The 13803-nt window shown below is 38.6% G+C and overlaps 1 protein-coding gene across 1 annotated transcript in view; it reads left to right on the forward strand.

Moving 5' to 3' along the window:
* Positions 1–13803, forward strand: part of LRP2 (LDL receptor related protein 2) — a 241297-nt gene that overhangs the window by 80447 nt on the left and 147047 nt on the right. Inside the window, exons 10-16 of the mRNA XM_014589797.1 lie at positions 66–194; positions 1299–1468; positions 2732–2955; positions 3829–4035; positions 6398–6600; positions 9025–9165; positions 13024–13227. Of these exons, the coding sequence (XP_014445283.1) occupies positions 66–194; positions 1299–1468; positions 2732–2955; positions 3829–4035; positions 6398–6600; positions 9025–9165; positions 13024–13227 (1278 nt within the window). The remainder of the gene's footprint in view (positions 1–65; positions 195–1298; positions 1469–2731; positions 2956–3828; positions 4036–6397; positions 6601–9024; positions 9166–13023; positions 13228–13803) is intronic.

Below are 13803 nucleotides of genomic sequence, written 5' to 3' on the forward strand. Positions count from 1 at the left end.
TTGTCAGAAATACTAAGGAAATGCTGGTAAACATGATTATAAACGTGTGTGTTTTTGTGTGGCAGCATTTGATGACTGTCAGATATGGGGAATTTGTGACCAGAAGTGTGAGAATCGAGGTGACCATCACCAGTGCCTCTGTGAGGAAGGCTACATCCTGGAGCACGGGCGGCATTGCAAAGCTAATGAGTCCTGTGAGTAAATTGTAGATACTTACATCACTGAACCATGACTTCTAATAGACTCCTTCCCTGCCAAAGGCAAAAGGGGTATTAGGGCATGCTCTCTACTGCCAGGACGAATGGTCAATGTTAATTTCATACTTTGATTACTAGTGATCAATTTGTGGATTAATGGGATCATTATTTATTTATTTTTTATTAGTTGCTTGTTCACTTCAGCCTAGGCTATTACATCACCCACCACATGTAATGGTGGAATAAATTTTATGCTTATATTTGACTAACTTGGACATTTAATTTTAATTAATTTATGTATTACAAATGTAGGTGACAGCTATCTATAGAAATCATTTTGGCATTGTTCATGCAAAACTCAGGGATCTTTCAAAATGGATGCTAACTTTGGATTATAATTTGTGTGAGTCGCTTCTTTCTGCTCTGTTGGAACTGATCTCAGAGTACTGTCATAGGGGAAAGTCATGGGAGAAATCTGCTCATATACGATGAGCCCTTCAGAGCAGTTTGTAATATAAAATTTCTAGATCAGAAGGTTTTAATCTAAGTTCCTTTTCAGTTATTATTTCACACTTGGTTTTGAAATGTCATTGGTGCCTTCTAAAATTTAACTGCTCACGTGAAGGATGAGTGGTCCATTTTTTAGTTGATTTTATATAGAAATACCTGATTTGCTGTGTACTGACTTTTACGTAAAGCTGACATCTAACAATTCAATTTATTTTTGAGTAGGTAATATATTCATATGTTGAAAAATATTAAATTATAAGAAAATGTGTGAGTAGTAAAATATGTCCCTCCATCCTAGTTGCCTTCTTGCTGGTTTACCACTTTCGCTCTCTTACCGGTGTTGGCTGTTTTAAAATTTCAGTTCCAGGCTTTTAAATGAGAAAAAAGAATGTACAAATAGAGATATTTAAGTCTGTATATGGAAAAATATATTCCTTAAGCATCTGTAAAAATGGGTAGAATGATAGCTCTGCCTCAGAGGCTGAAGTCAAATAAGTTGACATAGAAGGCGTTGAGAAAGTGAGAAAGAGCACCCGTAGTAAGTTATTGCACCATCTTTGCTCATCTCTTTCACCCCCTTTTCACCTTTAGCTGGCAAGCCCTCCATTCTCTTTTCCAATGGTTGGGATTTGCTAATTGGCGATATTCATGGAAGGAACTTCCAGTTCCTAGCAGAGTCTCAAAATCGTGGAGTGGTTGTGGGTATAGATTTTCACTATCAGCTGCGGAAAGTCTTTTGGACAGACACTGTGCAAAATAAGGTAAGTAGAAATTTCAGGAGCATAGCTTGGGAGCTGACAAGCACCAAGTGTTGATAGATTTTCATTTTTGGGGAGTAGAGGGGAAAGTTTCTTTGTTACCTAACAAAAAAGGCCCTTGAGATATTCTATGTTAATCAGCACCTTTTCCATGCTATACGATTACATGTGACCTATTAAACAAAGCAGTCTATTATATGGATTAGCCTTGAGCAACTTTTAATTTTATTCGAAGTGGAGTCCAAAAGCCTAATTAAAAGAAATAGTAGACATTCTTTCAAAACTGGATAGATATTTGTAGTAATTTTTGAAACATGATCACTTAAAATGTAAAAAGTACTCTGCTTTCCTTGATGATAAAAATCAGATTTTTACCTGCATCTTTTAAATGGAACTGTAATTGAGGATTGGGTAACAAATATTGACAACATTTTGTTCAATAGCCAAAATTTTGTTACATTGTCTTATTTGGAAAAAAGTGATGGATTTAATTTTGACTTAGAGACTCCCGAGGAGTTATGAAAATTTTTCTTTCTTTTTCATTTTTATACTATTAATAAAATTCTAATTCATTTAAATGATCACTTGCATAAACTTTGAAATATTAGCAGTTTTGGTTAGGTTATAGCAAAAACCCAAATTAACCACTACACCTCCAAAATATCCACATGCTTTGGTAGCTATTGAGGATGGAAAATACAGCCTTTTTGTTTGGTTTTGTTAAGCCAACTCTTATCACACAAATTTATACGTATATATATATAATACACATACAAACGCACATACATACACATACAAACACATGCTCACACACACACACACACACACACACATTAAGGTTTTTGCTGTAGGGTGTGTGGGCTCACCAGAGAGAGACAGAAAGAGAGGGAAAGTAAGAAATCACCTCCGGGGGGGGGATGGCCATGCCACAATCTCTTCTCCTCCATTCTTCTCTTAGAATTTGGGCACGCACGCACATACGCTTAGTGTGATTTTCAAGCCTCCAGGTCCAGGACTCAAAACGCGGTTGGCCATGTGAGGATCCAGTGCCTTAATCACCACACCACCTGCTGGCCCCCTTATCACATACGCTTTTAAAGTAAACCACTTTACCTTTATGCATGGAAAAAATAGCAAACTTCTAGTGAAAAGCATTTTTAAAGATCCAGGTGATTCGCACAAAATAGCTAATGAACGAAGCGTAGAAAAACAGTGCCTGCAGTTAGTTACGCTTAAGAAGTATAATAATTTTGGTTCTTCTTTCAGGTTTTTTCAGTTGACGTGAATAACTTAAAAATCCAAGAAATTTTCAATATTTCTGTTGACGCGCCAGAGAACCTGGCTGTGGACTGGGTTAGTAACAAACTTTATCTGGTAGAGACCAAGGTCAGCCGCATAGATATGGCAAATTTGGATGGAAGCTATCCGGTGACCCTTATAACTGAAGACTTGGGGCATCCCAGAGGAATTGCCCTGGACCCCACTGTTGGGTGAGTGATGGGAAAACATACTGATTTCTGTATTTTTAGTTTTATCTCTTTCCTGTACATCAACATAACTTGGATTAATCGAAGGTTAATTCTGATTTCTTTTAGGCTCTGTACACTAGAACCAGGGTTATTTTGTGTCTCTGTTCATAGAAGCTCTAGAGAAGTTGACTAAATATAACTTCTTTTGAAGATTTGTAATCCAAACACACCTACTGGTGTACTAAAAATACTTTGTTTTGGGGGTATGAATTTTATATTTAGTATTTGTCACGTGTGCCTAGCTGAGATTGCTCTGTTATAACTCAATCTAATATTATGACTAAACATGGCTTATGTTTCACCATTGTTATGATGATCACTCTAACATGAATTAAGTGTGAAGTTTGTTGGTTTGTCTCAATTGCCAGCATGTGTGTGCACTTGTCAGAGAGAGACAGAAAAAGAGAGAGCGAGAAAGGGAGAAAAAGTATCCACTGAGATTTGGTCACTCTGCAGTCCTTTTCCCTCCATCTCTCCACACCATTTTGGCACACGTGCACATGCGTCTGGCATGTTTCTCATGAGGCCAGGATTAAAACCATGCTCAACCATGTGGGATCCAGCTCCCTCCACACAAGGCTTAAACACTCTGCTACAAGGCTGGCTCGTACTGCTATTTGGAGTTGTTGACTCTCCTGATTGGCCTTCACAGTCGCTGTTTTTGAAAAATACTTTTTTTTTTTTTTTCCCTTCTGTTACTTTATGTCCCAATTGTTCTCTAATCAGCTGGAGGAAATTTCCATTGATTCAAAAATTTCTTTTCTATCTAAAAACACGTTTTATCAGTAAACTTGTAAAATCACAGACTTTTTCTTTTGTTATTTTCTTTTGCAGTTATTTATTTTTCTCAGATTGGGCGAGCCTTTCTGGAGAACCTAAGGTGGAAAGGGCTTTCATGGACGGCAGCAACCGTAAAGTCTTGGTCAAAACAAAGCTGGGATGGCCTTCTGGGATAACTCTGGATCTGGCCTCAAAGCGTGTTTACTGGCTTGACTGCCGATTTGATTACATTGAAACTGTAACTTATGATGGAATTGAAAGGTAGGCAGTATTTTTATGGCTTTTTAAGATTGGGAGAAAGTTCATATGATGGAAGGAGAGGGATAGCAAATGGTCACAATTAAAATATTGCTTTGTTGTCTGACATGATAGCTTGAATGACCTTTGTGTTCACATTAGCATGAAGTGATCTGCTTTGAGTTCTGTTAACTTTTCTTGTGTTCCATAATAACACTTATTAAATATTACCTAGAGCTTTTGTTCCTTGGTTTTCCAGTTCAACCCTGCCCCCAGCCCTTGATGAAGCACACTATTTTTACTCATTCTTGAGTCTTTTCTCTGGATCCGTTGCTCTTTGTTTCCCAAGATCACTTTACCTTTTAGTTTTCTAACTTTCCTCCAGTAAATAAACTAGTTGTATTATTTATTTAACTTTATCCAATGAGAATTAACTGGATATACTTCAAATTTAAAAAGTAAATATTTATATTTTTACCTGATATCCTCAAAGATACTTAAACAATAATTTTTGAATGTAGAGCATGACATACTTTTTTCTTCATATTTTTAGTTTGATTAGCATTAACTACAGATTATTTAAATGATTAATTATTGAGTTGTTGGAAAAGTCATGACTATTTTTCTGTTTTACTGTGAAAAATGTGTCATGACTTATCCAATGACTCAGTTTTCAGATCTTCTCCTTCTGGTATTTTTAAAGGTAAAATATGTTTTTCAAATTTTGACCAGAAAAAATTACTTCTTATGGATTTAGCCTAGTTGCTAAATCCATTTAGTTTTTCCAAATGACTAGATTTTATTATTTTTCAATGAATAAAGTTATGATTTTGTTCTCTCTTGTACCTCTGTTTTAGAACGATAGTACCATAAATGGCCATTGTATTGCATGTTCTTAGAACAGTCTTTGACTAATTAAATGAAGTGATTAAGTATTAATACTACTATGACTGCTGTCACTGAAACTGGTTCTCATGTTGAGAATGTGAATTAATTTCATGAGAAAAAATTAGTCAACCTAAGTCATGTAAAAACAATTGTGAAGTTTCTTAAATTATTTTCTCTTCTAATGGGGACATTTAAGGGCTATACAGTCTCAATACTTTTATACTAAAGTTAAAGTACAACATAAAAGATAAAAATCAGTGAAGTCTTAGAAAGATTTGAGTGGCTTGCTGTCTGAAGGAACATCAAAAACATATTAAGCTTATGACTATAGCTAAAATCATAAAGCCATTGCCTCTTGCTTTGCCAGCAAGTGGCATTCAGGGTTTTGGAATTTGCTGTCAAAAAAGAAAGCCATTCTCTAATCTTTTTAAAAAAGAATTATTTTATTTAATTTCATTTATTATTATTATTATTATTATTTAATTTGACCAAATAGGGAGAGAGAGAAAGAGAAAGTGAGAAAAGCCACTAGGTCCAGGACTTGAATTGTGGTCGGCCATGTGGGAGTCCAGGACCTTTAACTACCATGCCACCTGCTGGCCCCTTATTTTCTAATTTTAATGTACCATATCATTATTGAGCATTACAAAGTGTGCACTAACCTTACGTTTCTTGATTTTTTTTTTCTTTTTAGTGTGTTTCATAGCTGTAGTATTTTCAAGTCTTTTAGAATTCTACCATGCTCCTTTGTTTTTAGGGGCTGTGACAATTTTTTTGTGAGGTCCTCCTGTTGTTCACAAACTATTTCTTCCTCTCTTTATTCATGTGTCTAACTGAATCACTTGGTGTACATGCAGTTGTGGGAGGTGCTGTGTGTTTTCTCTTGTTTATGCCTTTTACTTCTGCTTCCTTCCCTTGTAAGTAGCTGTAGGCTGTCTCTGCCTCCACTCCATGTCTGACCAGTTGACAATGCCATCAAGCAGCTGAATAACTGGGGTAGCAGTGCTTACAGTGACATCAAGAATAGGTCTGGGTGTTCGGTGCAGGTTGAGTTCTACCACTCACTGTCATGCTTCCCAGTTGCTGAGAAGTGGTCAGTGGGAAATAACTGTTAAAGGCATCTTCTAGACCTTTCTTACACTCTTCCATCATTGGAAATCAACATACCATTTTACATGTTAGCCTTTTATAAATGGGGCAACCTTAAAGGAATGAAGAGCAAATGAGAAAACAGTAAATTTCCACAAAAATTTAGAACAAGATAGTGGACTCAACAAGGCTAAAATTTAAGTCTCAAAAATCTTTTCTAAGAAACCACCTGAAAATCTTCCTTCAAATGTAGATGGAAATACACATGCATCTTAAAAGTTAACTTTTGTTTGTATTCTGTAACAAATTATGTATTTTTTAGGTATTTAATTCAAATAACTATATCTTTAATCAAAAATGGAGTAAAACGAACAAAAATTGTATGATATTCTTGTATCTTTTGTAACAGGAAGACAGTGGTCAGTGGAGGCTCCCTCATTCCTCATCCCTTTGAAATAAGTTTGTTTGAAGACACAGTGTTTTTTACTGACTGGACAATGATGTCAGTGATGAAGGCAAACAAATTTGTGGACACCAATCCACAAGTGTACTACCATTCTTCCGTAAGGCCCTATGGAGTTACTGTTTTCCATTCCCTCAGACAACCTTATGGTAAGTCCCAGAATAATGAATGCCCTGTTTGGTACAGATTTGGTAGAAAGGTTTTCTTAAAGCTATGTACATTAATGATGAGGGGTCTCATGAGTTTTGGGTATTATTCTAAAATAAATGAAAGGTTATCTAGAGTGTTAAGCCCTCTGAAATTGGCTTTGCAGATTTGGGGAATTCTGGAAAGAGTAATGTATTCTTAAGAGAGAAATTAGAGATTAATTTCATAGGTAACAGTGATATTTTAGTATCCTCCCATGTGTCAGATCCCATAATGATAAAACAGTATCCAGAAATACAAGGTTCCGTTTAGAGCCAGGGAAATAGAAGCAAGAAAACCAACCCAAAATATATAGTAGCCTCGTTCTATTGTGTAAATCTCCTACTTCACACCTCTAATATTATAGTTGAGGAAACTGGGATCCAGTAGAGTAAATGACATGTCCAAGCGCTTGTATTGGGGAGTGGCAGAGCCATTTTCTTCTCTGTTGCATGTATATGGTTCCTGTTCTTTGGTTTATGTTACCTTTGTCCTGCGTCAACTGCGTTTAGTGTCTCTTTGGTCACTTATTAAAGAAAAACACATGTTTTGATTCAGACACTGTCTTTTATTTCCTGTGTTTTTACAGTATGTTTGTTTGTTTTTCAAGATTTTAAATTGAGCTTTAACTATGTCTATCTGAACTATATGTGACTTTTTTCTGTATTTGCTTGTGGATCAAAGAAAATAAATACAATAAACTTCACTATGGTTTTAATAGAAGGGTTACTATTGATGAAAAGTAACTTAGAGAAAGACACATTGGCTTAAAAAATGATAGATCTGTTGCAGCTAGAGATAAATTATGAAGTAATTCGGTTAATTAAAGAAAATCAACCATTAGAGTGGATATATTCAAATGAATATCCCTTAATGTTGTCATCCTGGAAAGTCACATATACCGACGAAAGTATATACTTTATCTGAAAACTTATTTTAAAAAATAATTATTTATTTAATTCCATTTGTTATTATTACTTTTTAATTTGACCAGAGAGAGACAGAGAGAGAGAAAGGGAAAATGAGAAAGCAAGCCACCAAGTCCGGGACTCAAACTGTGGTCGGCCATGTGGGAATCCAGCGCCTTTAGCCACCACGCCACTGCAAGTCCCTGTGAAAACCTTTTGGAAATTTCTGTTTGGAATAGTTTTCAGACTCAATTTATGAGCTACAAAATTCACATGTGCCCTTACTCAGCTTGATTGTCCAAATTATTTCCTATTTGGCTCAGAATAACTTCTGGATGTGGTTTCCCCAAATCTGTCCACTTGAGAATGTAAAGAGGATTATTTATTTATTTATTCATTTATTTATTTTTTAAACTTTATTTATTTTAAATTTTGATCAGAGAAGGACAGAGCGAGAGAGCGAAAGAGCGAGAGAGCAGGAGAGAGACAAAGTGAGAAAGAAAGCTGCCAGGTCCAGGACTCAGACTGAGGTTGGCCATGTGGGAGTCCAGCATACTTAACTGCCATACCACGTGCTGGCCCTGAATTTATTTATTTATTTATTTATTTATTTATTCATTTGTTTGATAGAGTCTGCATGCACCAGTATGTGAGAGATAGATAAAGAGAGAGGAAGGGAAAAAAGGAAAGAAGCATTCACAGTAGGGTCCACCATGATCCCCTTTCCCCAGCTGTCCAACTTCTCAGGACTCTGGGCACCCTTGAAGGGCACTTGTGTTGTCACTGTGATAAGACAGTATTTTAAAGGATAAGCCAATGGTGAAGATGCAAATTTCAAATGTAGATATAAACTTTTTAGCTGTGTCAGTCTTGTGTACAGTGGACAGTGAGCCTCCCGAGGTCACTCCTGTGAAGGTGGCTTGTGGACGTATAAACTAGTTTGTCTTGCAGACATGTAGGATTTTGGAATCAATGTGCATTTGAATCCCAGTTTATCCGTTTAACTGCTAAATATCTTTCAGAGTCTTAGTTTCCTTTTCTGTAAAATTGGGATATTAATACTTCTTCAAGCTATTAGTTGCTAGTTGGCTTACTTACCAAGTGAGCATGTGGTGAGTGAGAGTTATTATACCTTATGAATAGTAAAATACAACCAAAGCTCTGTTTTTGTTTTGGGCAGTTATTCTAATCACGGAGGCTAGCAGACAGACTCTACCATAATTATCAGGAAGAAAAACATCCCACAGTTATCCAGTTGTGGGGAGGCGGTGCTTGGTCACCACCAATTTGAGTCTGAATAGGAGAGCAGCAAATGACAGTGAGCGGGCTAGTGCCGCCAGGCACGGATATACACAGTGATAACACGAAGTGAGGTCTCAAGCGAGGCGCAAACCCATGGCACTGAAAGTGGCTCCGCATGTTCTGGGTAATGATACATTTCAAATTGGGATTTCACCCCCTGCATTTTTTCTCCACCAGCTAGAAACCCATGTGCAGACAACAATGGGGGCTGTGAGCAGATCTGTGTCCTCAGCCACAGAACAGATAACGGGGGTTTGGGTTACCGCTGCAAGTGCACGTTCGGCTTCAACCTGGATACTGATGAGCGCCACTGCGTGGGTAAGAATTCTGTTTCGGACTGTCCCTCTGGCGGGCAGCACAGGGTGCAAGTGTGCATGCCTCTGCCCAGACAACCACTGCTCTCAGGCTGGGCCTGATTCCTGCCTGACTTCTTCACTGGGATAAGCTTCCCGCAGCCCACAGGGCATTCCCCTCGGTAAACACTCCTTCCTTCTTACACAGCTGTTTGAAGATGCAAATTTCTGTCCTTTCGAAATTTCCTTTAATTCTACACCTAGAATTTCCCTTTCCGTTTGTTTCCTGAAAACTTTGTCTCCTTTTGTTAACATGATCTTGAAATTCCGTATGATTTTGAGTTCTTGCCTGTACCAAGCCTACCTTTCCCGCTTCAGATGTTAGCCTTCACTGGGGTGGGAACTGCTTCTCCTCAATTTCACTGACTTCTTCTGGACCATCACTTAGGACCCTTTGAACCAGGTAATCACTGTACTACTGGGTGGCCCTTTTGTATATTAGAAAGTAAATGTCTGAACACTGGATTGGCCCGATTCCTCTGATTATTTTCACCTTTCAGTTCCACTTTCTATCCTCCAGTATGCTCCTGGTTCCTTTCTCACCTTGAAGATGACCTTCTTCCTCTTTGGCTGCCTGCACATTTCCTCTTACATAGGCTATTACCTGGGCCCCTGCTGATGGCATGCACTCCTTCGATATTTGTTTCTCTTATTCCCACTTTTACAACTCTCCTTAGATAAATTCTTGCTCCCAGATAATACTGCGTCTGGCTTAGTACATAGTTCTCTTAGTATGTAAGTTCTAACTCAGACAAATTTGTTTACTTTGTAAGTAATACTAGATTCAGATAAAAGTCCCCGTCTTAAAAATGTTTGTAATGATTATATCAATACTTCATTGTCTAATAATTTTGCTTTTAAATTTCTTCCACAATTTTTATCTTTGTCTTAGGTATACCTCCTTGATCTCTCTCTATATTTCATTTTATTTATTTATAATTTATTATTGACACTTAGTTGTTGTACATATTTGTGGAACAATATGGTTTTTCAAAACATGATTTGATTATCAGTGTGTGATAATCAGATTGAGGATATTACCGTATGTCTTTATGATTTCCTGACATATTGTCAGTCTCTTCTTTGATTTTTTTGAAGAAGAATTATTAACTTAATTTTAGTTATTGTCATTATTATTCTGAAAAATTTGCTATAGGGCATGCATACGACCAGAGAGTGACAGAGAGAGGGAGATGGAAAGTGAGAAAGCAAGCCACCAGGTCAGGGACTCAAACTGCTGTCAGCCAGTTGGGAGTCCAGCACCTTAACCACCATGCCACCTGCTGGCCTCTCTTCTTTGATTTTTTCAAAAAAAATATTTATTTTAACTCCTGTCTCCATTCCCCCACTAGTTTGCCATAGGTCCTGTGCGCTTGCTGGGGAGATAGAAAAAGAGAAATAGAGAAGGAAAGTAAGAAATCATCCCCTGGGGGGGGATGGACACACTACAATATATTTTCTTCCATTCTCTTCTTGGGATTTTGGGCACACATGCACACACATGTACGTTTTTCAAGTCTCCAGTACAGGGACACTAACTGCCTAATTGACCATGTGGGATCCAGCTGCTTGAACCTCTGCCACCTACTCGTCCATTAAAATATTATTTCTTGGGAACCAGCAGTTAGCGTAATGGCTATGTCGCTGGACTCCCATGTAGTCGACCGCGGTTCGCGTCCCGGACCCGGTGGCTTAAAACTCACGCCGGGCGCGTGTGCATGCGTGCCCAAGATCCCGAGAGGAGAATGGAGGAGAAGGAATTGCAGCGTGACCATCCCCTCTGGGGGGTGATTTCTCGCTTTCTGTCTCTATGTCTCTGTCTGGCGAGCGCACGCGCCCTATAGCGAAAATCTCTCCAAAAAAAAAAAAAAATTATTTCTTCAGAGACCAGTAGATGGTGTCATGGTTACACAGTTTGAGTCCTAGACCTGGAGGCTTGGTACTCAACGTCAGGCATGTGTGCGTGTATGCTCAAAATCCTAAAAGGATAATGGAGGAGAGGGGATTATGGCATGGCCATCCCCCCTGGGGAGTGATTTCTCACTTTCTGTCTTTCTTGCTCTTTCTCTCTTTCTCTTTGGCGAGTGCATACACCTTATAGCAAAAATCTCTAGGGAAAAAAAAATTTCTTCTATGAGAGAGAGAGAGACAGAGAAGCAGAAAGACAGGCACCTCTGACAATGTCTTCATGCTGCAATGCACTCCCACCCTCAGTCAACCTGGACATAGCTGTACACATCCGGATACACTCAGAGGCTGTGGGATACTAACTGGACCTTCCCAGTTACTGCTGTGCTGTTGTCTGGCTCCTACTTTTTGGATTTTAAGCATCGTTCCTTAATAGTTTCCTTCATTTCATCCTATCCCTTCCTTCTTTTACTCTTCTACTTTTTTCTAAATGACTTAACTGGCTGCAGTTAATTCTTCTCGCCTCTTTTCCTGGTCTTGTGGATACCACAAATACTGCAGAAGGATTCTTGGTGTAGATTTCTATACCAAAGTTAATCTAACTTGGGCATTTTTCTGGAAATACCATGGAGTTTAGTTAGTATTACTTAAGAAATTATGTGTACAGACACTATTTTTCCCCCCTTTTTTGGGGAGAGATTTTTTGCTATAGGGCATGTGCACTCACTGGAGAGACAGAAAGTGAGAAATCATCTCCTCCCAAGGGGGGATAGCCATGCTGCAGCCTTTTCTCTTCCATTCTCCTCTCAGATCTTGGGCACACGTGCACATGTGCCCATCATGAATTTTAAGCCTCTAGGTCTGGGACTCAAACCCTGGTGGGCCATGTGGGAGTCCAGTGCCTTTACCCCTATGCCCCCTGCTGGTCTCACCATTTTTTTTTTTTTTTTTGTGAGGTTTTAGATAGAGGGCTCATGCGCTTGCCAGAAAGACAAAGACAGAGACAGAAAGCAAGAAATCACCACCCAGGGAGGATGGCCACGCCACAATCCCTTCTCCTCCATTCTCCTCTTGGGATCTTAGGCATGCACCCACACGCGCCCGGCGTGAGTTTAAGCCACTAGGTCTGGGACTTGAACCGCAGTCGACTACATGGGAGTCTAGTGACATAGCCATTGTGCCAACTGCTGGCCTGGTCCCCATCATTTTTAATATAAATAAATTCATAGGATAAATTTCTCAAGAAGTGGTAAAAGTCTAATACTTGTATTGTAGAAGGCCGTATATTAGATCTTACACATGAACAACTGTTTGTCCATTTTGTTCCCTTACCCTTACATGTCTGTCTGCTTCTGTACACCTCTTTGTTCTTCCCATGAGAAAATAGCTTGTGCTAGCCATACAGAAAACCATATCCGGGACGACATCCTGTACCTGCTACTGTCTTTGCTAACTAGCCCGAAACCCTTTTGTTTAGCAATGTAACTGCTTGCATGGAAACCCCACTCCCCTCAGAAATAATTAATCTGCTTGATTCAGCTTCTATAACTACTTGCATAGAAACCCCTGGTAATTGACCCCCTATAAAAAGACTGCTCAAACTTTAGTTGGGGCTACAGTTTTGACTCTCGGCCCATGAGCCTCAGGCTGTAGTCACTGCTAATAAAGACTCCCTTTAAACTTAATCTGGTTTTGGTGGTCGGTGCCACTCTACAACAGTATCACATTCAGAGTTGATTAACTCTTTTCTCTCTTCCTTATTTCCAACTATGTTTTCTACAAATTAATTTTTTTGTTTTATTTTGGAGTTCTATTATATAGTTATAAGGTGTGCTTTATGGGTGAATAATTTCTCTGGAATTTGGGAAGGGCAAGAACCATGCTATGGCTAATTGCTCTGTCGCTCTTCCTACAGCTGTTGAGAAGTTCCTGCTCTTTTCATCGCAATTGGCTGTTCGTGGTATCCCCTTCACCTTCTCTACTCAGGAAGATGTGATGGTTCCGGTGACAGGGCATCTTTCTTTCTTTGTTGGGATAGATTTTGATGCCCAGGAGAACACTATCTTTTTTTCAGATACATCAAAAGACATGATTTATAAACAAAAGATCAATGGCACAGGTGAGAAATGTTTGTGTGTACATGTTTTGTCTGTTTTCAGTAATAATACTGATAATTTGCTCAATAAAACTTGTATCCACTTCTTAAGTAGCTCACTGAGTTCACTAAATGTTTTTGGATTAGGAAAAGAAATCCATTTTTTAAAATGAATTAATTTAAAACAAACACCTTTTCTTTATTTTCAAGACAAGTCGTGAGGATCTATAGTCACTTGCAGCTTGATGAGAGGAATCCTTTCTGAGAAATGGGTCATTAGGTGGTGGTGTCATTGTTTGAACAACATAGGGTGCTCTTACCTAGCTTACTACAAACTCAGGGGGTGTAGCTTACCACACGCCCCGGCTATGTGGTATAGCCTACTGCTCCTCTGTTGTGTACACGCAGTCCATTGTTAACAAATTGTCGTTATGTATTGTGTGACTATTTATTTATGTATTTATTTGTTCATTTTAGTTTGCCATAGAGCATGTGTGATCCCTAGAGAGAGAGAGAGAGAGAGAGAGAGAGAAAGAGAGAGGGAAAGTGAGAAATCACCATGCACATGTGCCCAGTGTGATTTTCAAGCTGCCAGGTCTG

Source organism: Tupaia chinensis, unplaced genomic scaffold (assembly GCF_000334495.1).
Source record: "Tupaia chinensis unplaced genomic scaffold, TupChi_1.0 Scaffold000381_1, whole genome shotgun sequence".
Classification (NCBI taxonomy): Eukaryota; Metazoa; Chordata; class Mammalia; order Scandentia; family Tupaiidae; genus Tupaia; species Tupaia belangeri.